The sequence below is a fragment of the Onychostruthus taczanowskii genome, unplaced genomic scaffold, assembly GCF_017590055.1.
Source record: "Onychostruthus taczanowskii isolate IOZ18803 unplaced genomic scaffold, ASM1759005v1 scaffold93, whole genome shotgun sequence".
NCBI lineage: Eukaryota > Metazoa > Chordata > Aves > Passeriformes > Passeridae > Onychostruthus > Onychostruthus taczanowskii.
This window is the reverse complement of record NW_024507324.1, coordinates 588449-615959: the sequence shown is the minus strand read 5'-3', so window position 1 is coordinate 615959 and position 27511 is coordinate 588449. Positions and strand designations below refer to the sequence as shown.

Here is a 27511-nt window from a genome sequence, read left to right as displayed (position 1 = left end):
GTTACTTTCTGCTACAATATATTTCTGTTTATAGTATGTGCTTGTAAACTGCAGAAGAGGTTGTATTTTGTCCTATGTGAAAATGAAAAAAATATAATTGGGAATAGGAGGACAAACTTTTCTAGGGCAGTCACATGGGAAAAAAAAAATAGATGTTTATGGATAGAGCAGAGAAAATGAATCAGGAAAGTAGGTATGGGCTGACTGTGAGTTGCTTGATTATCTAAATATTTTCTTTTCAGGACTTTTCTATCTCCATTTTCTCTGCTGTTAAGAGGTTTTTTTCTCACTTTGGATAAATAATACCCTTTTCTTCTTTCATCAAAGGGCATCAGAGGCCAATGCTGATGAAGAGGGGGAAAAAAAGGAAGGCAACTGCTGGCACTAAAGTAAGAAGGAAGTGTGTGCACTGACTGCAGCGGTAGTCAGGTAGTCAGAAGATGTATTACTGCAGGTCGGGGCCCTCACCTGGAATACTGAACCATCAAGAGACAGTTTTATTCTGCTTGATCCACCACCTCAGCTAGCTTGGCAGTATCAAGTTGTTGCCCTATTGGTCATGGCAGAGCTGAAATGCAGATTCCCACAGGAAGCTTCAGTTAGACCAGTGCTTTTCTGTGAGAAAAGTTTGTTTTCTTGAAGAACTGGCTTCTGTCACCAAAGATATTTTAATACACCTCAAAAAAATTTCTCACCATCTCCAACTCATGGCAGCAAAGAACAGAAACAGAGCCTTGTTCCCACTATGCCAGGTGTGCATTCCTGATGCTTTGCTCTATCACCAGCCTGGATGAGGGCACTGGTCTTTCATGAGTGTCATAAATCCCTAGGTTCTCTCTCTGCAGAGATACAAAAAGACACCCATAGCTAAAGTACAGGGAATAATTACATCCATGCAGAAAAACTGTGCATGGCCAAGGCTCTCTGAAAGGTTGAATAATCTCAGTAAAAGCGAAGTTCCCATCCCATTGTTTTTCCCACAGATTATATGAAACAGATTTCTGATGCCCATTTTAATGTTAGCTTAAAAGTGCACAGTGCCCAATGGATCAGTGAATACATTCTTGAGAAGCCAAAACAGAGGTTTCCAGACAAAAGCCTACTTAGCTGAAGTATTTTGAAAGAATGTTTGAGTTAAGTAAAGAAAATAGTAGACTTTCCCCCATTCTTAACCTGCACAAGTAAGGTTAAGTTCTCTGGTGAAGAGCTGGTGATTCTTTGCCTAGACATCTGTCATAGAGGCTGCTTTACAACACGCTCTCCACTTATACAACTGAAGGCATCCACAGTTCTGTCTGCCTATACCTTTGAATACATTTGAGTTTTTGTGGAGAAGCTGCTCTCCACCCACACCAAAACCCAGGATTTCTGGAGAGTTTTTACTAGGAATCCCAAATACTTTAGCAAAGCTTGTTGATAAGAATGTATCCCAGATAGAAGTATTTTTCTTTCCTATCATTATACCTCTATTGAGTGACATTTTACAACCACCTGTTTTAAATATGATCTTTTAAGCCACCCTACTCCATGCCTTTACACTTGTGAACATGTTCTCATCCTTGCACAAGGGTTCAGCTTTCTGTGGAAGCAGTAGCATTGGTAACTTATAGAAGACTTCTATACAGGACTTCATTCCTCATCTGTGTGCCTTCTTTTTAACACACAATAGCAGTCTGGGGGAGCTTATCATGTGGCTGTCCCCTTCTGCTGGTTACTTAGCTCCATTGAATAGAAACCTGAATCAAACTCTTGAATACAAGTATTCCAGCCTCCTTACAGGCTGCAAAAAGGTACGATTAATGGGATGAAGCACATAAAAGACCAAAGACATGTATTTTGCAAGGTAGGTAACATATGGTTTCTTCTCTCTGAGGATTTTACTTATAATAAAACAGTTTTTTTCTTCTTATTCATATAAAGAATAGAATTTTCAGATGCATTTTTTAATATATTGTGCATTGTTGATGAATACCAGAAATATACCGATTGCTACAAATTCCTTTTTCATTAAATTAATCTTTTACTACCTTTGGCAAAAAGGCAGAGCTTATATATCACCTTCTTTTGGAATTTTAATATCGGGCTGTATTCATTCAGCAAAAGGACTAATGATGTTGCAGGACTTGTAAGCAAGATTCCCAGGACAATTGCTGTACAGGCAAGTGGCACCACAGTTCATGTGCAGGGCCCAGGACTTTCTTGTTAAACATCTGAAGTGAAATACTGATTTTACTAAGCTTCAGCACTGATCTCAATTGAGTCTTAAAATTAATTTTACTTTTGTATCATACGCTTTGGCAAAGGCAATAATTCTGCCCCACCTTGAAAAGGCTAAGTACTGTCACTTTCTCCTTTGGTTTTGTGGCTTTTATTTCACAGGCTGAGAGTGGCACTTTCTCAGTAACTCACAGAACCATTGTAAAGCCACAGCTGTCTCTTCAGGTAGCAATTTCACACGCTCAAAAAGAACTCAACTGCAAGCAGCACATACAAAGAACAGGGAAGCAGTAGCATGTGGCATCTCCTGAGTGTCTTGCCCGTGTTTGCTGATGGTTGAAGATACCTGATTGTGGCAAAAGTGTGAGAATTATTATGATTTTTCATCACATTATTTCTATATATACTTTCTTTCCACTTCAGGTTATATATGCAATTGTGGGTCTTTTATACTCTTCATGACTGATGCTTTTCAAAATCCTTAAAATTATTACAACAACATTTGAAAGCAGTCTTATCTGTTTTAAATGTCTTATCTGAAGCACCAGAGCATCCTACAAAAGGCCTTAGGAAAAGTTTATCAGTAGCAGCAGATATCACTTCACAGAATCCATAGAATGGTTTGCATTGGAAGGGACCTTAAAGACCACATAGTTCCAACCCCCCTGCCATGGCCAGGGACCCCTTCCACTAAACCAGGCGGCTCAGAGCTCCATCCAGCCTGGCCTTGAACACTTCCAGGGATAGGGCATCCACAGTTTCTGTGGTCAACCTGTGCCAGTGCCTCACCACCCTCATAGTAAAGAATTTCTTCCTACTGTCTAATCTAAACCTATTCTCGCTCAGTTTGAAGCCATTTCTCCTTCTCCTGTCTCTACATGCCCCTGTAGAGAGACTCTGTCCATCTTTCCTGTGGGTTCCCTTCAGGTGCAGGTTGTAATCAGGTCACTCCAAAGCCTTTTTCAGGCTGAAAAACCAAGTTTTCTCAGACTTTCCTTGCAGGACATGTGCCCCATCCCTCTTATCACCTTGGTGGCCTCTTCTGGACTTGCTCCAACAGGTCCATGTCCTTCTTGTGCTGGGGACCCCAGAGCTGGGTGCAACACTCCAGGTTGGGTCTCAGCTGAGAGTAGTAGAGGGATAGAATCACCTCTGTAAATCTGCAAATTCTATTTTGATCTTTGCAATAGCCAAGGTTACTCTGGAAGCACATCTTCACAAAAAGTTTGTAATATAACTTAATAGTGATTTGCAAAATATTGCACTCCGCTCCAGTGTTTAATTTTTGCCTGCCTAGACTTATTTGGAAGCAAATACTTATTCTGGGAGAGATCAGACTACTTACATGAGGTTCAGCCAGTAAGGTGCATGTTACAGATGGACCCTGCTGATCTGCCTGCCTTTCTTCTGGAAAGCTGGCCAGAGGCAGTTTGGGCAGCTGTGGTGTTGCAATAATCAAATATAATCTCATACAAATATGTAACCACAAGTTCAAGGCTCTGGCTTGTTCACATGGGAGGAGCACTGGAGTGAAGGCAGATCTGTTCTGCCCTATGGAAGGGTTCACAGATACAAGCAGCTGCCACTGCCTCATTGACTCACACCGTGAGAGCTCTTCCAGAAGGGGTGAAGATGCAGCCCTCAAAGGTACTGAGGCTGCACAGCCTCAAGCCATGTGTTTATGGCTGGGGATATTATCTGAGCTCTTGTCTTTTGTGCAACAAATATCAACCTGCACAAAATCTGGTATAGCCCCTGCATCCCTCCTGCCTCTTCAGGGATGGTTCTAACATCCCTGAATGTATCCTTGTCAATGAAGGAATGGCGGCAGAGCAAGATTTTGAAGGGATCCTGCAACAGCCTCCCAAGAGTTCTTTAGAGGTAGAGTTACAAGCCTGAGGAAACAAAGCATGGTGCCAACACCTGCTTTACCATTCTACCAACTTTCCTGTGCACATGAGTATGTTGTTTTATGAGAACATGTAAAGCAAATGGGAGGTGGGAAAATGGAAAGATCTATTTGAGGGAATAATGGCAATATTAGCAAGACAAAATCATTATGTAGGCATGTCTCCCAGTGAGGAGTTTTTGTTTTGTACATGTGTTTTTGTTCAGAGTGGGAACAAATAAAGGAGATATTAGATAGGGCAGAGGAAATCCAAGCAGACATCCTTAACTCAACCAACCAAGAATCCAGCACACATCTAAAAACCAGGTCAGTGGGAATTTTGCCTTATTCATGAATGCTGCAGTCCCAAGCAGCCTTAATGATAACATTCTTCACTTTATAAATCATACTACCCATATATTCTATATCTCTGGTCATGCAATGTGGTTTCTACTTAAATTTAAAGTTACTAGTTTCACCAGTTTGCAAGAGATTTGACCTTTCACTTGCCTTTCTCTATTACCTACCAACATACCTTTTAGACAGTGATACATTTCTGGTTTCGAACATGATGAAAATGAAAAGAGAACAACACAACAGCAAGCATTTTTCAGTGACATACAGGATAATAAAACTGGAGATTCTGTGATTACTGTGCAACTCAATGAATTTTCAAATGATCAGTTCAGCTAGCAACACTCCATTATTCAAATGATTGTTATGAAACATTTTTTTTCTGATATTAACAGATACTCAGTTTATAATATGATACACCATATATTACTCCAAATCTGTGAGGGAGAGGAGGAGACAAAATAATATTTCTCTTTAATAACGTACACATAGCATTTTTTTTAGTATAAACATACAAAGTTAACATATGAGCTTCCCTAAGTTGTCTTCTAGCTGATCTATTTGTATCCAATACATCATTCCAGTACAACAACAACAACTAAAACTACCAATTCATTTTGTGGAAAAAATGTTCTTCTCTGGGCTTCTCTTCTCACCACATACCATCAGTAAAAAACGTTATATTTTAATCTGAATTCTGATTCCAAAGTAAATAGAATACTTTCCTAGTTTTGCCATGAAGCTTTTAAATAAGTGACTGTTTTAACTTGTGAAGAGTCCAAGACTAAGACAAAAACTTAATCGAGATGCAAAGAGATGTTAGGATATATTTGGGGCTTTTAAATTGGTTCATAGCCATGCTCAAAATCAAAGGGAAATTATGGGGTTTTGTTACACGTAACAAGCAATAGGCATTCTTCATATAACAGAGTCAGCTTAATGTTTAAACAAGTTGTGTAGGATCTACTGATCTCTCAGAAAATCCCTTTACTAAGGACACTCCAAATGATGGTAATAGCCTTTAATTTGACCCCAAACCTAAACCTCTAGGTTTTGATAACATTTTACTAACATATATCTAATTTCCAGGGATCAAAATTCTTTTGGCTATTGTTTCAAAGAACAAATCCCTGTAGTAATGAAACCAAACTTTGATTCTTTGTGACAAATTTTAACACATTTCAAAGGAGTTTCCATTACTTAGAAAGAGATGTTTGTGGGTCTATAAGTGCATTATATAATTTGTTTAAAATCAAAACTTAAAATATCCTAATTTTTTCCTGAAAACAGGCAGAGCATATGCACCAGCTTTACATGGACACACTTTTGCTGTTTACACTCTCTGGAACTAGGGATTTACCAGCCCTGTGGCCTCACATTTGAACACAGCCCTATATAGACAACACAGTTTTAGAGCATAGCCCTAGATAAACAACACATTTCCAGAGCACAGATTCCTGCCTGTTGGAAGTAGACTTCAAAGCAGACTTTTGCCACTGTCACTTGTTTGTAAATCCATTTCCTAAAAGCCAGAACTGAAGATACGACTCGCCACTTAAAACAAGAAAGCTGCCTGGAAGTGCAACTTTGTGGCCCCTGGCCACAAAATGTGAAGTTGTCTGTTACAAAAGGACTATTCTTTAAGGAAATAAAGAAGCTCTGCAGTCTTAGCATCGATTCAAGGAAAAAATAGGTACTCCATGTACCTTGGAATTTATTATGTATCCTAGGTAGGGGTAAAAACATCTTCCTTGTAACTTTAACATTATTTAAAGCATTTTAGTAGTTGTGGAGCAAAGGAGTTCTTTTTCTTTTTAAAAACATATTGGGGACTTTTTTCCAACTTACTTTAACTTGAAATTTGTAAAATTTGATGCTTCAAGCTCACCAGTTGGCAATTTAATGTTTTTTTCTGTTTCACGGATCCTGAGTTTCTTTAGTTTCATATTTTTTCTGAAGTAAATGTAGTCATGAAAATGGATTTCTGCTTGAAACATTGTTGACTTGCAAAGGAATTTTGCTTTTATGCCTCAGAACAGCCTGTCTTTATTGTTCGGTGTCCAGATTCTGGCAGGATATATGTTAAAACATATTCTAGACTGCAAGTATTAAAACCTCTTTCAATATTACACAACATAGAACACATGAGTCTTTTTTTAAAAAAAATAAAAACCATTGATTACTTAGATTGCTGTGTCCCTGCAATGCAATGGATTGATTTCAAGAATTAAACATTCTTCCTTTTGGAATGTTGTTTTCACTAAACCTTAATAAAGAAAAAAAAGCTTACTGCTAATGATGCTCTGTAAATTATCAGCATTTCAGCAAAAAAGATTAAAGTAAAAAATCCAGAAAAATATTAAATTTAAAAATCCAGACTTTTTCTGCCACAATTTTATCTTATTTTACTGAAGTGGGGTTGCTTTACTTTAAGCACAGAAAGTCAGGAGTCAAAAGTTAGATAGCTGTACAAAGGTCAGTCTGGTGTAGTTTGACAGAGGCAGGAGTTTAAAAGCTCTCTGCAGAAAGCTCTGTCTCTTTTTGACAACACATATTAGTTTGCCTAGATAAGTACCTGGTTCTTCTCTCTTTTTCCCCAGACCATGCAAACTGAGCACTAAAGGTCACAGCCTTGCCACTGCTAGTCTGGGCCACTCACCTCGTGGAAAGAAGCAGAAATAAGTGTGGTTTGGGTCAAACCTTCTGACTGTTGTGGCAGGAAAGATGTAATGGGAGGAGGGGGTCCCACAGAGGTGGCGTAGCCCCACCCTGAGACTGCTCATCTTGAGACCCTTGCTCAGTCCAACCCCCTCAACTCACTTCCTGGAGGAGGGCTCTAAGGGCTGGCTTTGCACAAGTGAATAAAATGCATGAATTACCTAGTTTGCAGGCATGCAAAAGAAAGGGGATTGGGCCTCCTTGCTCTCTTTCACTCCTTCCTCAAAACCCCAAATCTGGACCATTCACATGGCAGGGCCAGACATTGGATCTAAGGACTACTGATATTCTTTGTTCTTTCTCCCTTTTCTGTCCTTATTTCTCTCCTCCTATGCTTTGCCTGGGCCACACACGGCTGTCATGTTCTACCCCATGCTCCACACTGAAGTTTGTTGTGGGAGTGGGGAGATTGTGGCAGTGTGTTTTGGCTTGTGAGCCAGCACCTTCAAGAAGGCTACTGTGGGATGAGAGCTCATTGTAAAAAATGCAAGGGGTTGTGGAAGTCTAATGTAGAATGTAAGAGCTAGTGAGCCAACAGCTTTTGTGTCTACACGGTGGGCAAGGTGCTGGAGTTATGGCGACTGCACAACAAAGTACAAGAATTCCCACACGTGTGGCCCAATGTCTTTGTTCAGCCTGATAAGAATTCATAAGGAACATCACAGCCACTGCTGGAGCATTGGGACACCTCGTTCCCACCACCAGAACCCCTTGCTTTGACACTGTAACCTCACACACCTGCAGGGCAGCGCTTTGTCTATCAGTTACAGCCGTTCATGGAGAACAGAGCATCCACTTACTCCACTCAGCCCTGGTCATGCCATTTCAAGCAATAAACGGCCGAATAAAGCCAAACTCCATCTCGTTCCAAAGGACTGGACCTGAAGCTGAACACTGAAGGTGGGCTGGTGTCCCACAACTGTTATCACTGATTTTGGTTAGGAGAGTGCTCATGCAGCAGTGCTTTTGAAGGCCAAAACTCAAAAGTCACAGGCAATTTTTTCCTCAGTACTTATTCTGAAAAATCACATTGGACAATTTTGCCCAAAGGTTTTGGATTGTTTATATCAACGGGAAACAGATCCTGCCCAAACTTTTTGGGTTTTGTTAGTCAACATGAGCTGGCAGAACAGTTAGGAAAAGAATTCTTAGCTCCTGGCCTAAACTCCTGGGCCTATGAAAGAGAAATCAGAAAAAAAACAAGTGAAGTAGGGCTGTGGAAACCTGGACTATGGTTTATGACATTGGGCTGTGAACATGCATTTTATCTTTACAGGAAATACTGCAGCAATAAAAATATCCCTCTCCCAGCTCACTCTGAGCTCCCTTTAGAAAGACAGACTCTCTTTAAGTCAGAAAATTATAGATGGACAACTCTATGCATTTACTGTAATATTTCATGTAGAAAGTATTGTCTCAAAACTTGAAACTGCTTAAAAGTGGTCAAAACTACTTTAAATCATGTACTTTTTCCTCTCCACCAGTGAAAAATAAAGAAGGATGTAATAAATAAAACAGTGGAAGGAAGCAAAAAAAGGTATTTGTCTTCATGGTATTTTGTGGCTTACCACATCATGCTGAAGATTTCAGCATTACACCCTGTTGAATGTTATGTCAATTTGCCTGCCAGCAGAGAGGGTTCCTTTCTCTTCCAAAAGTGGATGTAGGAAGTAAATCCACTCTTTTAATTGCAGATTAGTTTAGATGGGAAGTGGTTATACAAACAAGTTAAACTACCATCTATTTTATCTATGTCAATCAATCATATTAAAATAAAAGTGTGAAAAGTCTGCTTAATCTCAACATGATGCTTCTCAAATCCTCAAACATGCTTTGTCAGTAGTGCAGATCTTTTTGACTTCATACTTGACAGGTACTAGGAGTTAATTTCCATCTGTTTTTTTGCTCAATCTTTTCCAAACCCTGACACATGATCTTCTTTCAGACATTTTTCAGCTTTCCCCTGTTCCTGCACTTGGTATACTTCCAAATTCAAGATCTTGACCAAGCAGAATTCTCACCAAGACCCAGGAGAAACATCAAACACACATACTAAGCATACATAAATTTAAATAATATTTGTATGTATTGATGCAGCTCCTTAACTAATCTAGAGAACTAGAAAGGTTGAAGACCAATGAAACCAGAGGCTACAGGAACAAAACATCATTCATTTGGCTGGAGCACGATCTAGGATGTTCTAAAAAGTATTTGCAAGGTGAACAATTAGAACGACTGCCAGTTCTAGGGCAGTCTTTTACTCTTTTTCCTCCACTTTCCAACATAATACCTATTTCTAAGGCATTTAGAAATACCAGAAATATTTTTTCTTCTATTCTCCTAAAGACTTTTACCTCAGCATCCTCAGAGAAAGACATTGAGTTGCCATTTGTGCTATTAGACTGTTTATAATTTTTTCTTATTTCTGTGCTTGGTTCACCTTTTTCATTTTAGAATAAATACATCTTTTCAGGAAACAACTATCATGGGAATACTAAAATAGCATCAATAACCCTAAGGATGTACATATTAAATGTTCATTACACACAAACTTCAAATGCCATCTGATCTTGTTGGTTTGTCTGTATTTTGTTTTTCGTATTTAAAGAGTTTTATGGTATTTAGCCCCACATTCCTATGGTGCAGAAACTTTCTTTTGAGATCTATTCCTATATTTTCCAATAGATTTAGTGCCACAGATAAGATAAAGAAAAGGCCTATGTTCCACAAATCCAAGCTCCTATATGACACTTCCATTTCAGAGAAGACAGAGTAGCTACTTCCTTCACTTTACTTTTGAAAAATACTTTTTGGTTTTGAACATTAAGTTGGTGCAATTTCTCCCAATAGGTAGCAAATAACTGCATTTATATTCACACATTCTATAAAATGCAGATTGCATAATACAGCATGATGGCTCTATTCCATTATGCTTCATTACTAGGTTGGAAATTACTCACACAGTATGTTTTTCTCTTTACTACTCTATCACTCTAAGATTATGGCTGCACTGTAGGTTACTCTATCTAGTAAATAAACACAATTCCTGCCTGGCACCCTGCTAATGGTGAGCAACAGTTTCCTTCCCAGGTGGGTCCTGAGAATTCTAGCTATGTAATTACATTTAACCTGCCTGAGATCTCCTTTAGACTTTGCAAGTGTATTCTTTTGTCATGATTTTATAGTGTAGCCTCAAGCAGTGGAACAGCTACCCTTGGATGCTACAGCAATCTTAGTACTTCAGTATAACTTACCTCAGCTCTTTTCCATACTTTCTAGAATCCTGGGAAAAAACCTGATAGAAAACAACTGTTTTCAGTATTTAAAAAAAGAAAGACTGAGTACATTATCTTCCTAAAGAAGTAAAACTGCTCATTCTTCAGCTTCAACACTCAGGATTGACAGGTTATCTAAAGCCTCTGACATTGCTTGAGAAAGCAGTGTTAAACTAAATCTAGAGAAAAGTATGTAATCACTGATAACTCGGAGATAACAGAGCAGGAGAGGAAGTACAACAAGGAGAAATCACCAGCAGGCTGGGACTTTTTAATCAGTAACTCCAGACTGAACATCCATCTCTGTGGTACATACCTTAAAGCAGTAAAATCAGTCTAAGGTTCAGTTCTCTTATTTCAGGGAGAAGCGATCCTTCAGTTAAGAGGGTTAAGTATTTTGGAAGGCATCACTTCAGCATGATTAAACATCCAAAAGAAAGAAAAATTCTAGTTCACTTTCAGAAATTCTGATCAGCAGACAGCAATTCAAAAGAAGACAAAAACCTCTGCAATCAACAGAACTGCATCAGAGACTAGAGTTCTGCTGCATGGCACTAAAGGTTCTGCTGTGAAGGTAGTAAGCTCTTTGTGCCAAGGCTGTTTATTACTCAAGATTGTGTTTACCTTATATGCTCTGTGTGGACTGCAGGCAAACAAGCAGGAGGAGAAAATTCCTGCTTTGAAAGAAAAATCACAAACATAACACTGGACAAGCAGATGTTTTATAAATCTGGGGAGCGGGGGGGCAAAGGCAAAAAAAAAAACTCAAAAAAGCAAGGGAAATATTCTGAACCCTCCGCCTTCTTATAGTAGCTCATGTCTAACTCAGAAACTACAGTACAAATTAGCATCCCTTGTTTGATAGGAATCTGCAAACAGGTTTTCCTGTTTCATGTGGTCAAAGCACTGAAGCATTAATTTTTTCTGAGATTTTGACTGAGATTTCCTCAGGGCCTGAGCAAACTTTCCAGTCCAAACTTACATACCTGCTGATAATTCCCACATAAAAATGCAAAGTCTTCCAATATCTGACTGCGATAGTAATTATTCACATTAAGGCATTTAAATGAAAGTAATGTTTAAAGTGTCATTTTCTAGGAAAAGAACACTTCCATTTACCAGTTTCTTAATTTCCAAGTTCCAAATTAATCATCACACTGCTACATGTAACATATGCACAATATAAAAGTGATATTTGTGGTCAGGGTAAAGTTACAGATCTCTCCAGCTTCCCAAATAAACATTCTCAAGAATAATATACTGGATAACTGGTCTAATTTTCCTAAATACCATGCAGATATAGGAAAGAAAATATATACTCAAGAGTTGTGAGAAAAAAAGACCTTCCTACAAAATTGACATTTCAAAGGAAACCCATCAACAAAAAGAGGACACACATATTTAAAATTGATATGCATATCATTCCAACATTTCCTAAAATTTAATTAATCTAATTCTGCATTCTAGTTCACCACCTGAAGATGGCTCAACATCTACTCAACAATTCCTGAGATGAAATTGGGTGTAGGAAAGTAGCCAAAAACATGCTAAAATTCTTCTATTTGAAACCCTTAAAATCAGAGAAGAAAAAACAGACAAAGAGACAGAAGAGACAAAGAACTGAAATACAAAAAAAAAAAAGACACGATGCGAAAAAAAGAAAAGCCAAAGGGATGACATGAAGGCCAAGAACATGTACCAATTCTTGACCAATTAATCCACATTGAAATGTTGAAATTGGAGGATAGAGTTGAACAAACACACCAAAAGAGACTTACTGTCATTCAATAATGAAACTGAAAAATCCTGAAAAATTGAAATGGAGTGCCTACAACTAAGGGTACTGAGATGAAATGCTGTGAAGTGAGAAGGACCAAAACTTGCCAAAATTATTTCCATTGAAATCACTAAAATCTGGGAAGGAATGGAAACAACAAGGCAGATGTGAAACAGAAGAATTGAAGTTTAAAAAAAAAATAGGACAGATTAACTGGAAAAGATAATGGAATGACCTGAAGTGCAGGAATATGCAACAAAACTTGCCCAATTGATCTTGAAGTTTTTCCTTTCAGGAAAGGGATTGAAATCTTGAAATCAGAGGACAGAGTTGAACAAACACTCCAGAAAGAATATATGATCATTAAAAATGAAGGTGAAGAATCCAGAAAAATCTGTAATGGCGACTGATTAAAACCATTAAAGCTTAACATTGTATTTGTCTTTAGTAGCAGTACTTACAGTATAAGTTATGTCTTGCTTGTGGGTTCCTCATTTGGTGATGCAATATTCTGGAGTCACCATGCTTTTGTTCTAAGATAAAGCATTTTCTTTATTGCTGTGTTTAAGAAATCTTCTAAACAAGTCATCTCTTCATAACATATTCTCTTTTGAAGCACAGTTATTTTATCTTTCTGTATTTCCTGTTCAAAAGAGTAAATGTACAAATACAGGTAAAGTGGAAAGTCAGTAATTAGGACACACAGCATTTATATAATGTTGTACATTTTCATAGTACTTTACAGATGGTCACTGATACAACATGTTAAGAGGGGCCTACAGACCTGAACCAAAATTACTTGAGTCTCTTAAACAATTACTTGAGTCTCTTAAACAATTGAATAATTGTACCTGAAATGCTCCAGAAGTTTTAAAAGAACATCCTTCTTTAAATTAATAAATGAAAACTAGCATTCCCAATAATTCTTCCTTTCTTAAGCATCATTCACATGAAACGCATGCAGCATGCAGACTAATTCTTGCTAAAGGTCCCCAGGATGTCAGGTGTGCCTCCAAGTAGAAAATTTGTCCCACTGTTCATAGAAGGAGGATGGACATTGCTACAATTCTTTTTCTTATTTATGATTTTCCTAAGGAGCAGTCACAAAATAGGTTGTTAAGCAACTTTTCTCAACTGTATCAATAGCTACTGATCAGGATGCTGATGAGGACTTAGTGGTTTTAAGGAGGGAATAACAATCTTTAGAATCTGGTTTTCTTTTTTTAAGTTTTTTTTTTTAAATTTGTCTTCCCATGTGCTGCAATATTATGGATACATCAGAGACACATTTTGAAAAGGGGTCCTGATTCTTTTATGTCCTTACCTTCAGTTGTTCACAGACTTGCCAAGTTCAGATGTCATTAATTTGAGTCATATTTCTTATATTTTCATTGAATTCCTTAAAAGAAAATAATGTGTTGCAATTATTCCATATTCTAGAAAATCATATCACAGTATAATTGCACTACAGTCACATAACAAAGTAGACAAAGAATCATATTTTAAGTAAATTGGAAATATGGCAGTCATATAGCCTTATTCTTAAATGTCTGACATATTTTAAATACTTGAAGATGTCATGAGGGTTTAAGAGAATGACTGTAACCATCTTTCCCTCTTTCTCTTAAATATTCTATATAATCCATTTGTAAATCTATGCAGGCACAAACAAAGGAATACCTTCATCAGCAAAAGAAAGTCTAGCTTGACCTCTGGGATTTTAAAGTGTAGCCAAACAACTACACATGCTTCATTTTCAAGCCACTATTTAATATCCAAGTCTTTTTGGCCAAGATAACCTCAAAATAACACAATCAGAAAAAAACAGCACCTGTTTTTGAAGGCTGTGTCACAGAAAATTCATTCCCACTCCTATTCAGTGAAAAATGAACTTTCTCTCATGAATTTCACAAGTTGCTAATCTGGATCAAGGTGCCAGAAACAGAACCACAAGTGATAGAATTAAAACATGGGGCTCATGTACAGTCATATGATGCCATTTCTTAAGATTTTCATAGAACTTCTTAACAGGGAGAAGTGCCATATGTGAGACCCTGTGATAGATAATACAATAGTTTCACATACCTAAATAGTTTCACAGCATTCTACCAGGAGCTCTAATATTTTGCTTAAAGCCCTGAAGTCAGGCAAATATTGTAGACCACCAGGGTTTTGATTTATTATCTTGGACTGTTAGTCTTTTTTTGCAGTTAAAAGTTGCAAGTATGAGTTGCAGTTGACAAAGACCAAACAAAACAGGAACACTGTAGTATTTTTAATTGACTTTGAAATTTTGCTCTTACCAAGAGCCAGATAGCTATGGTGGAGATGGACATGCAAATTCAAGGACATTCTGCCTTGCAGCAAGACTTATCTGTGTGTTGATACTAATCATTAGTGTAATAACTTGAAATTAGAGAATACTTTCTACTTTTTCACATTTATAGTACAGGGTCCCAGCTAGCCTGTAATTCTGATAGAAAATGCTCCTCTGCTCCCATTAAATTTGAAGTGATACAGATCTTTTGAACCATCCTTCTGTCTCTCTGTGAAAATAAACCTGTACATGCTACCACCTAAGAACCAACTAAAATCAATACCACAGAAAACCAAGCCCCAGGAATTTTGGGTAAATATAAAATTCTTAGAACTGCAAGAATGACCAAAGGTGGTCAAAGCAAGCCTGAAAGCACAAACGATCACTAGAGATTTTCCACATAGCATGTGTTTCTGCTCTAATCCTGTTTTGATTGCTTGTCTTGTTTTTTCTACAGGTAAGTTCATTTGTCTGGTGTGCGTGTTCAAGAAAATTATTTCAGATGATTGATTCTCTTTACTATTTTCAATCATTTGGTTGTTACAGAAGCACACAAATTGCCTGGTCTCATTTCTTTTAAATTGTGTAGCTCAGTTTTGTGAGCAACTGCCACAATTCCCTTTAAATATTGTGTACCTGCACTTGGGTACTGACAATAATTAGGAAAGTATGAATTGCAGTCACTTCATATGAGACAGTTAATGAAAGTCTTCATGTGTAAATCCAGAGTAGGAGAATACTTAGACTCTGAATAAGAGAACAATTGACAAGTTTTCTTGGAATTCCTAAGGGAATGGGATCTCTGCTGGGTTTTCCACTGAGAGTTAGGGCAGATCAAATTATCTTTTCTTGATTAAATAATGCAACTCTCATTCATAGGCTAAGACTATGCAGCCATCATCCGACATCAAGTCTCTTCATTCTCTTCCATTTTAGTAATTTTCATTTTCTAGAAACTGAAAAAAATATTACAGCTAGTAATATATCCTATATTTATTTCAATCTTGGACTTACTGTTTCCTCCCTTTCTTTTCTCTACTCTTTTCTCTCCAACCCTGCCTCCAAAAATATTTTTTCAGGATTTCTTTAGTCTCATCTGTAGTATACACTTAGATGGTCCAGAAGATCTTCACCTCAGAGAAAATTAAGCTTACAAAAAGCACAAAAATTAGTTCCATAAGTTTACCTGCTTTATGTAAAGTTTTTGGTGCCCCTTTTTTGGTATTTATTCTGTATTTTTGTTCATATATATATTTTTTGCCTGTGTTGATTGCGATTTCCTGCTGTGAATATAGTCCCCCTAAAGTCCAAATTATGCATTTCAGTAGAGATCAAGAATATTCTTAACCCCTCAAAATTGCTTTGCCTGTCTTTCTTTTTCCATCAAAAACTCCATGAATGAATTACAAGTTCCTCTTGGCAGAATTTCAGCATATGAAAACACACTCAGTTTTGACTAGTGTGCCACAACCACACACTATGCATATGCACAGCTATCCAGGCTTTGGAGCACAGCAACAAAATACACCTAACTGTCACAGCATATGCCACAATTGAGACAGCCTCGATACACAGAGCATCATCATACAAGTTCAGAAAACACCAACCTATACAGAAAAACATCACTTCAGAAGGCTGCTAGCACTTACACTTTTTGTTCTTTAGCCCGACCTTTTATACCCTTCATGTTCATGCATTGCACCTGTGTGCCCTCTGTTCCCTTTGGTGGTTGGTCAGTACACCTGGGCACTCCATGTCTCATTACCTTCAATGCTGGTCACCTGCTTCTCACAGCTGTAGCCCATTAGGGATGAAGCTCTGCCACAGTCCCACTCCCAATTACCACAAATTGTGTACCTACACCCAACCTTAGAATTGACCCCAGAACCATTTTCTCTAATGTAGCAGAGAAATTTTTGCTGTGCTATATCAGCTAGTAGAAGATAGAAATCATTCAAAGTTTCTGCCTTCTACCATGAGGTATAAACCTGTTGACATATTGTAACAAATAAAACCAATTTACTCAAACTGCCCTTCTCTGAAGAAGGTAATAAAAGATTTTACTGCTGGCAAAGTTCAGCAAAGTTCAGATTTCCTCACACCTAAGACATGGAAAACTAACAAAAAAGACAGAGGAAACACTTGACTGTCCCACAAGGCTATTCCCACCAGTCAGTTACTAAAAGTACTAGGCTAAAGACATCCACTTCCTTCATCATCTGGAGTAACTGGCCTCAATGCCTAGTATCCGAGAAAACGGGCCAATTCCAAACATAGCCCAGGTTCAAAGCCAGTGCACAGAGATGCCTGAGCACACGGGAAAGCTGCTCCCTCAAAGTTTCATGCCATGGGCACACTTAGTCCTTGTCAAGGGCATGAAAACCCAATAATCAGACCTTAACATCTTCCTAAACATCAACATCTTCCTCTCTCTCTGGTACCTGAAGTTATGTCCTTATCCTCTTGACCAAAACCAGCTGAGTTTCAGGAATTGCAGGTGTTGATTTTAACCACAATCACCGTGTGTGTGTGTGTGTGTGTGTGTGTGTGTGACTCACATGCTGCCTTACAGTGAATCAGCTTTTAGTGAGCTGTTGTTTGCTACCTCTTAGCTTCTAGCTATTACTTCTCACATCAGCCACAATGCCTGAAAATTGTCCCACAGGTAGGCTGTAAACCTGCTAACCCCTGAAATGAGCAAGTTTAGCATTTCAGCAAGCATGCCCTAAATGAGAGTGGGTAAATAAACCAGGAGTGCACTCTTTTATTGAATCCGTCACTGTCTTCGTTGAAATGACAAATGCTTTCCTTATTTAAATAAAGACATCAGCTATATTGCCCAGTGAAGATACAACTTTCCTAAAAGTGGATTGTTTCATATATTTATACCAGATATGCTATTTATAGGGACAAACTGCACCACTGAAAGAATGACATTATTATGAATTCAGGAATAAAATATTCAAAGCAAGTATTTTTCTTATCAAATCTTATCAGATAAATTTAATTCCTTTAGAAATCAATGACAAAGAGCACGTTGGACAATTCCCACATAAAACTCTTTAGAGTTAGAAACGTAAACTAATTTTCTAAATAAAAAATTTCTCCTCTCTCAAAGACATATGGATCCTAAATAACCAGCCCTCTACATACAGGTTCTCTAATTATGCTTCTGTATGTAATTTCATTTTACTGAGGCAATATTGACTGTATACTACTGTAGAAATACAAATCCTTGGGCAAAATAAGGTACCTTGACTGTGCCAGAACTGGAAGAATTAGGGTTAAAACTGCTCCTGCATAATTCTTCAATCCCTCAATTACACTGCAATTACAGAATACTCATGCAATCCCTACAAAATTCTGATCTACTGAAACTGTTGGAGGATAAGGGTTTGAACCTATGCACCTTCAGTAGCAGCACAGGTAAAACTGTCTCGGCACCATTGATTTCAGGTATAATTAAAGTATGTGCAATGATGATTTTGTTTTCATCTAAGGAATAAGAAACAGATCCACAGGGACCAAATTGTGAATTTTAGATGCAAAATCACATTTTTAAAGGCATAGACATCTATATGCACCTGTTGGCACAAAAAGTGTTATTAAACAATAGGAACATTTCTTGTGCTTTCATATTACATATTATATTGACACGAAACCACAGATGCAGTGAAAGTAAAAGGTGATGAACCCAAAACTAAAGAGACATTACTTTTCACTCAGTGTGATAATAATTTAAAAGATCCAAATGACTACAAGTATTTATGTGATTATTTTTTTATGTAGAAGAATATCCAGAATTACGTACTTGTCATGAAAGATGCAGAAGAAATTAATATCATATTAATGAAATTTATCTTTCTTAATTTAAATATTTATGAATATTTAAGATTATAAATCATGCAAAAAGTGTAAGAAAGACACAGGTCAAAGGATGGATATGGAAAAAAACCACAAGAATGAATATGAGGAAATAGCACTAGAATACAATAACATAATCAGAAAGACTAAGAAGCAAAATGAGTTTTAAAAGCAATGATTGATAGAAAAAAATAAAGCAACCAAGGGGAGGTTCAATTAGTACTTCAAAATTCAGAGAAAAACAAAGGAAAATACAGACTCATTACTTCAAAAGGGAAAAAGGAAACAACAGATGACTCAGAAAGGTTGAAATCTAACGAAATAAGGAAGACTGTGCAATTAACATCATCCTACTCACCTTACTAAGCTGGAGTTCCCCCCAAAAATAAGACACCCCATGTCTCCATGGAAAAATCTATGTAACCGTGAGGTAAGGTAATGGCAGTCACCAGGTTGTTGTTAAATTAATATTTATGCTTTGGCCATTATCTGGGAAGGAAAAATGAACTATTTCAGCCATTTTACATGGAACAGTGTGGCATGAGAATGTATTTGGCTTTTAGGGGAAAGGAGTATGACAACTTGTGTTTCTAAGAAAAGCACTCTCATCATGAATGATATTGCAGCAGCCTTAGATATAGCCACTTAGACAACAGTTAGGGGAAGGAATGAGTGCTCATGAAGAGGCTGCCAATTTGGAGGAGAGAATGGAGTACAAAAACAGAAATTTGGATAACCAACAATCCAATTCTGTCCTGTTTTAATCTGGCATAGCTTTCAACTATCTACTGCATTCCTTTTTTCTTGTATGATCATCCTCCTCCAAAGAAGAGAGAAACAGCTTTTCCTTAAGCAGATGATCTCTTCATACATGCTCACAAACTCCCAATTTCAGCCCAGCCAAGGATGGATTTTGAAAGCTGGGTTCTGTTCCTGCTGGATGAACACAATCAGACGGATGCTGTCTGCAGCTAGATCTGCAGTAACTTGCTATGCCCAACAGATCTGTGGAGCCAGGATTAATTTGAAGACTGTGAGACTGTATCACTAGAAAGAGACAGCATAAATTCACATTCCTAGCATGAAAATGGAGTTATTTACTGTCGCTTTTCAGAAACTGACTAAAACTTTATTTCAATTATACAAGAGTACATTTCAGTTATAGAAAAAATGGGTGCTTTTGTGTGTTTGAGGCAGATGGATGGCTGCTCTGTCTTAGAAAAACAGAGCTGCATGTTAGAAAAACAATACCCCATAAGATCATATTTAAATATTTATACATAAAATAGGTGATGCCAGACACTCAAACATTTCACACATGTCGATTGCATTTAATTAAGCTGTTGTGTTGGATGATGGCAATGTGACATTAGGAAATTGTAATGAGCCTTTCTGATGAGCCTGACTGCCATCCAAGTAGCATCTCTGGAGTAAGACTGGCTTCCTAAGTTGTTCACATCCCCACCACCCACTCAGAATTTCTGGTATAAGTCTCAAATCTACATTGCTATAGTAGAGAGATGAAAATTCTTACCCAAGAAACATCAACACATAAATGTGTTGAACCAAAAGCCTGTCTAATAGCTACATTTCTCTTTCAGTGCTGCTGGGCAGTATATTCCAGATGGTAGGGGTGGTGTGAATATCTCCCTTTGCCTTCATCTGAAGGAAGGCAAAAGCTCCCTGGTCCTTTGAAAAGGTCAGTATTAGTAATTCTCTCTGTAACAGCGTGAAGAAAATCCAAGCCTACAGGTTGCCTATTATTAAATACAATAATTATATTAATGGACATCCATTACAGATGTACCTCATCCTTTCTAATGATTTCATAACCATGAGGAACAAAATTATTTCTATTTCCCATGGAGTACATATGTCAGATTTAATGGTCTGAAAGATGAATAAGTACTGAGCTGCTAAATCCAAACTAGCATCCATGAAAATCAAAGTGTTCTCCATTGCACTGAAACAAACATTAGATATTTTCAGGTCATGATCTGAAACATAATATAATCTTCTGACCAGCAGGCAAAAGGAGAAAACATAAATATTTCCAGCCATTTCTATACAAAGTATAGAGAATCACTGCTAAAAAGTGAATCAGTTTAAATCTGTACCCAAACTATTCCAAAGGACAAGGGACTCCAAAGTTGCTGTACTCCATAACAAGAAACTGTATTGTTCTTTCATGGACTCATGGATATTTGGGTTCTACAAATAGATAGCTAAAAGCATGCATTTCCTTCTGCAGCAATACAGGGAGATGCTGCTAACTGGTGCGCTTGAGGAAGGGAATTTACTCTTCACCAATTCACCAGGTGAGGGAAGAGTCATACCAAAAATGGATCCTGTTCCTTCTTCCTCCTGTAGTGTTAGTTCCATGTCGCCCTGATTTTGTAAGACTTTGTTAAGCCTTCTGATGTTTGCATTCTTTCAACAAACTTTCTCACACACAGTTCTGTAAATAACCTATGTTTTGCATTCTTTCATGGAGGTGGAGAGAATTGATGGACCCTTGGTCTGTCCAGTGGCATTGGAGAGGTGGCACTGTCACCCTCCAATCCACTGTCACCTTTGGAAAACTATAAATGTTAGAGTCAGAAAATAACGCTCTTCTTCTTCTTTTTGTTCCCCTCGAGAGCAGCAGTGTCTGTGTCATCATTTCGTGTCTTATCACAACAGTTCCACAGTCAAGGAAAAGTCTTACAGGGATACAGAGGTGTTCTCCCACTCCTCTGACAAATAAATTTACATTTCAAGGCCAGCAACAATCATACTAGATGGGGAAAAAAATACAGGCTAGGATAAATACAGGAGAGGACTCCATCTCTACTGAGTCGACTGTAGCAACTTGGAAAAGCAAGTCAAAGACAGGAACAGGAAAACTGCAGAAGCTTTTACACCTTTTCTTCCTCCCAAATCCTTTATAAGCTAAGGTAGTTTCAACTGTCCTAGGGAAAGCTGAGGAATAAGTCAATAGGGCAATGTAAGGAACCAAACTACATTTCCTTGTGACTACTTACAATCATGACAAGGAGCAGTTAACCCAATTCCAGTCTTAGCCTCAACCATTAACTTTTGCAACAGAAATAAATTTTCCTTCCCACATTGCTGGAAATCTTTGCAGCAGCTCTGTCACAGCACAAGTCGCAAGAGAAAAACTGTTTGACAACCTTGTTTAGCCTACATCTTCCTCATGATGTGGGAATTATATCTCTCTGACCTTTCTTCTCACCAACCTGTCATTTTACATGTTGTTTCTGCATTTCATCTGAATGTTGCCAGTTACCAGAAGAAAAAAACAAATCATCACACATATCCCTAAATCCAGCTGAAGGCACTAAACGTAACAGTGTGATAAAATGATACCAATTACATTACATTAAAAATCCAAGCACCTAAAAGCATGAAAATTAATAATTAAGAACATCAATCTACTGCCCATGATATCACCACATTATGCCTGTTTCAACATAACACCATTAACTGTCACACCTTGGTTGTTTTAAAAATGTATAATTTTGCTTTCTTGATGTCAGTAGCTAAAATTGTTCACTGAAAAGAGTGGGTTCTGGGTGGATTGTACATAGAAACGGGGGAAAAAAAGAAAGAAACATTATGTAGCTGTTAGAAATAAGTTGTATTAAGTACTGCATCTTGGTTTCTACTAATGGGGAATGAAAGACATGAAGTACATCAACTCAAACGCATAATGCAGTGGAGGCCTAGCAGAACCAGAAGCCCAAAATACAATCAGATGCAGGATGGTCATTTAGTCCAGGCATAGGGCTGCTATAGAACAACTTTTCCAGCAAAGACATTCTAAACTTGCAAATGACTATCCCCAACCCTAAATTTCAGCATTTTCCACCAAGTTTATATTGCATCTATGAAGTCAGGCTGTGCTTTTGGAAGGGGAATGAATCATCTATTATTATTTTACACCAGGTCATTAAATTAGACCTCTTTAATGTATGAATGTCATATTTCAATCATGCCAACCTGAAATTTTCTGCATAAAACTTATATAAAAGAGTTTGAATAAGCATTTGTACAAATATTTACGATTCAACAATTGCAGTTATCTTTGTATTCTCTTTCTTTAAACCAACAAGAGATATTCTGTAGAGCCGAACATGGAAAACACATCCCAAAACTGTGTTCACAGCTCTGAATTTCACATTCTCACATGCAGGAACTGGGACCTAATCTGAAACCAGACTCTTTTACAAGTCCATGGGAACTGTGCCATTCACTTCACCCATGTTCAAACATCACCTATGCTCCCATTTAATTCAGAGACTAAAACATCAGGGCTGAATTTTGCAGGTTTGCTCTTGCACAACATTTTTCATTTGTTGCTGTTTAAGCAAAATTCCTTGTAGTACTTGAGAGACTGCTCATGTTATTTGAACCATTATCCTAAAGGGAGACAAGAACAGCTTTCAAAGGATTCAGGTAGTATCTGGAAAAATACATGAGAGATGAAACCTGAAGATGGATTTCACAAGCTGAAAGAGAATAGATCATACTGAATTATTCATCCAGCTCCAAACATTGATTAAATCTATAGCTGGTGGCTGAGGGCTCAAGCCAACACAGATTTACAACTGAACAAAATTTAGTACCAGAAATAGTTCCATCAGTAGTGTTGCAGAGCAAGCTGCAGTTTCTCCTTCTCTCATTTTTGAGATACACTCAGTTAAGATCTTATTACCATGCTTATATAAGAGAGGGGGAGAAGAGGACTTACATTTTTCTAACTTGAGTTCAAAGACAATAGATGCATCTTTGCTTTATAAAAAGAGACTCTTCTATAACATTATTTTGTTGTGACAACAGAAATATATAAGTTCAGCGAGTAAGTGGAGCTGCCTTTAAAACAATGTGTTGATTAAGGAATATGGATAATTAGTTTAAAATCTTGAAGCTGTGACAGGAGTAGACAAGTTACTTTCTGTCTTTAAACTGGCAACATCTGGGGAGTTGCTATTTGCAAGTATAAAGTATTAGGTCATGGCCATTGTAGAAAGCAGAATATCTGACCTGATCAGTCAACAGTCAAAAAATATTCAGAAAATCATATGTCCCTACATCCTCTAAAACTCATAGAAATATGAGTGTTGCAGAAGGAGGCTTGATAAAATCAGACTACTGTCATGGTCTGCTCCAAATGCACAAGGCAGACCACTGCTGATGTACCAAACAGAAATTCAGTCATATCAGATGGTTCTCAAGATGTACAACTTGTTATTTGTGTTCTGCCTATGAAGAGTTTTGTTGAGGGAAGCCAAGTACTGATGAAATGCTATGGCTTTGCATCTCCCTTTTTCCTGATGACTATTTATTCTGAAGTTTAATCTGTCAAACTGGAGGAGTAGGAGGCAACAGAGTGCCCTACAAAGTGCCATGATTTCTGTACCAGTAAAGTGCATGCATATATGTAATTCATACTGAAATTACATTTGTCATCCACACTTTCCTGCGTTGTTTCGGGCACAAAAGTAAACAAAAATGAGCCAGTTTTATTTTGATTTTTTCAAGAGAGTTATTAGAAAATGTCAGAGTTGACTTGTGCATAATGCTTTCAAAGGATTCTCTAAGTCAGTTCTCCTCCTATTTAATTTGGTTTTCTATTGGCAGAATTATATTTGCTTGAATGGAATCACTCTTGATCTAGTCAAGTGAGAACGAAACAATTTAATTCCACTGTATTTTCCAAATCAGCATTCTTGTGATACTCGCAGTTCTTTCAACACATCTATGATCTTCAAAAAATATCATGGTACAAAAGCTGGTCTTCTTTAATCTGCTCTATCTTGATCAAATTCCAAGCTTCATGTCATTTTTGTTGCTAATAGTGCCTCATTTCAAAATAAGTCTTTGTACATTTTTTCAGCTCAAAACTTTCCTTAATATAATTGCTATAATTGTACTTTAACTAGAGCACTTGAATGGTTGAGAAAAACATCTTATTAAATCTATAATAAAGTAGGGACTGAACAATTATATCCAGGAAGGGGAAAAAAAACACCAGCAACCGTATATGACAAAGGTTGCAAAGTACCTTGATGATCTGACTGTGGCTCTCTGATTGATGAACAGCACTAGATATGCATGAAAGAGTGTGGGTGCCTTGAGCGTGTCTCTGCCTTCAGAGAAGCCAGGGAAAAGGAAAAACAAAGTGCTTTGCAGAAACCCACTCTCTTGCCTGGACTGATATGCATACAAAATAAAGAATATGCATTAAACATGAGTGAGTGGAATGCAGAAAGTATATGTCCTCATATATACTCGGTTTCAGCATGTTCATCCAAATTAATCTCCTGTGCTATTTCTGTGCAGCCATTTAACACAGGAAAAAAATGTGGCTTGCTCTTGACTTGTGCTCTGACATGGAGCAAACCAGTGACAATAACTGTGAAAAACTAGGAGATCCAGTCCCTTAATCACCTGAGAAGTGGCCGTATCAGGTGAAAGGGTATCCAGCCACTCTGCCAGAACTGAGCAGGAAATTCACCACAAACAGCAGAAAACGTGCAGTGCCAATGGCAGAAGGCACCAACCACCTATCTGCAACTCTGTGGCATTGCTGAGGCAAATAATCCACCTTTTCCTAGACTCCATGGGACAGACAGACATCAATCCCACACAACTTCAGCTGCCACAAATGTGGAAAAAATTTAAGAAGAATTCAGCAGGAAAGGAGAGGTTTCAGAATCTGTAGAACATAAGAACCACAGTAAAACACTTCTCCTCTCTATTTGTAATATCTCTTATCCACCAGGGTCTAGACTAGAAAACACTTCAAAAGAGCATTTCCAGGAGCAACATTAGTATCTGCACTTCCTAGAAGAGTAGCCCAGTCTTTGCAGCTGGTGTTTTTTTAAGGGCTGCATGGCAAATATGAACACAAATTTTGACCAGTATAAGAGGGGGTTATGAAAAACAAGACCAGACAAATTTTTACAGTTCAGGGAAACAAAATATTACATAATTATGGAGGGGGGTGGGGGGGTCAGGGTTTTGGTTGTTTGTCTTGGTAACAAGTAAAATCAGATGATAGCAAATTTCTATTTTAACTCTTTTGTGCAAAACTTTTAAAGAAAGTACCCACTGACTTTTCTACCTACATTCTGCTGTTTCATAGAAACCCCATCACAATGAAATTCTTCTGTAGAGGATTTAATTTTACCCTCTGTTTTAGTGATAATTCTCCCAGTTTTCTCTCCTGCAAAAATTCCTAGAAAGAATCATAATTTTCAGCAACACATAATTGTTTTCTACAGTTACAACTATGGGTCATACTCATTACATGATGCATTAATGACAAAAGTCCACTTACTGGAAAACAAAATTCACTGGACAAAAATCCACCTTTGTGTTGGTAAAGAAATAATTACATCCAGTGTCTGTAGCTAAATCAATGCTAATCCGTACTACGATATTACAACAAAATATCTACAAGTGATTACTGTGTCTTAAAACATAAACTTTATGGTGACACAAGGAAATGGAGGATAAGTTTTCACAACTGTTATATGTCAGCAATCCAAGACCTATTTTTGCCAGTTTTTAAATCAATATCTTCCCACTGAAATTATAGATAAATCCCTGTGAAAAAAAAAACACGATGATTTAGGATTTTTACATTTGCAAAGCTGTATAGAAGTTTCCTCTCCTTTTTAGCCCAGGCTATTTCAGTGTTTTATTTTTATCTGACCCAAATATCCCAAAACCTAAAAGTAGCCGTTTTTATCAATGCACAGTTGTTAAGAAGCATCACACAAAAATGAATAACACACCTTCTGTTGCATCCTACCTTAAAACTCAAGAGACAAAGCAACTTTTAGACCATCACAATTTGGCAGACAACTCTTGTCCTCACGTACTCTGAGTCCTTCGTTCTTTCAGTATGACCTGGAAGATGTTCCCACAGGAAGTTATCCTGTCAATTGTCATCTAAAGACTTACACCTGGAATGTCACCCTTTTGTGCATGGGCACAGCTCAAAAAGCAAATCAGCAAGTTATTGTGCAGCCCTATCATCCAAGAAGCTCTTCTTCCTGCAGGGAAATCTAAGGTATCTTGATTTGGGGATTTAGAAATCTAGAAACTGATTAAAATTCTGGAATATTCTGATAACAGCTGCTTTAAGCAGAAGTTACCAGATGGTAATATTTGTGTGGGTACCACGTCATCTGGCAAGGAACAAGCTAATCATGCACAAAGTGCTTTCATGCACAGCCTTCAAGCAGTAAACTTAAAATGATATGAGGCCATACAAGGACTTATCTACACTGCTTTGCAATTCTGCATGATACAAACAACTTTTTACCAATACAAGTGCACAGGTAAGGAGTCACAAAGTTATTTGGCATGTAATGGTTGTCTGTATTAAAAAGAGCATCATTCCTCAAAATGACTAATATTTGTGAATATCTATGGAGATTTGCAGGAAGCTATAGAACATATTTTAGATATATGCAGTTGGGATGGTGGGTGTTTGGAATATAAAAATCCAGCAGTCACATGGAGATTAAAGCACAGGCCCCTTTCAGTCACATTTTGGAAATGGAAGACAATGACAGCCTGAAACCCCAAAACCAACTGAGCCTGTCAATTTTTAAGGAAAACCACTGGAAAACTCAGGAAATACTACTTATATGGGAATATCTTCAACACAGACAAGACTAGAGCTGTTCCCTGCAAAGAACAACTTTGTATTTCAAGGCAGCTGGTTTCAGAGCTATCTGTTCCATGTATATGTATAAGAGGCTCTGATTCAACTCCTTTGATATGAATTACATGATTGATAACAGAAAAATGACAGAAAGAGTAAGCAGGTTTCTTGCACTGGTCTTGCAAGGATGTGTGAAGACTCTGAAGGCTCAAAGCATCAATTTCCTGGGACTTTTTATTTATTGAAGAAATCCATGGAGCATTGTTCATGCAGAAGTAAAAGTATCAATATCTATTTAACCATGTGTTATTTCAAGAAATACATGGTTGTGGTCTGCATTTCAATTCTTACTACAGAGTTCACACATCTATTTGCAACCAAACCAGCCATGCAAAACTAAAAATAAGCCTTCATACAC

At 37.6% G+C, this 27511-nt stretch overlaps 1 protein-coding gene across 1 annotated transcript in view; it reads right to left on the bottom strand.

Annotated features, from left to right (window-relative positions):
- Positions 1-12768, bottom strand: part of KCNK2 (potassium two pore domain channel subfamily K member 2) — a 103413-nt gene extending 90645 nt beyond the window's left edge. Inside the window, exon 1 of the mRNA XM_041426688.1 lies at positions 12691-12768. Within this exon, the coding sequence (XP_041282622.1) occupies positions 12691-12724 (34 nt within the window). The 5' untranslated portion in view covers positions 12725-12768. The remainder of the gene's footprint in view (positions 1-12690) is intronic.
- Between the last annotated feature and the right edge of the window lie 14743 nt (positions 12769-27511).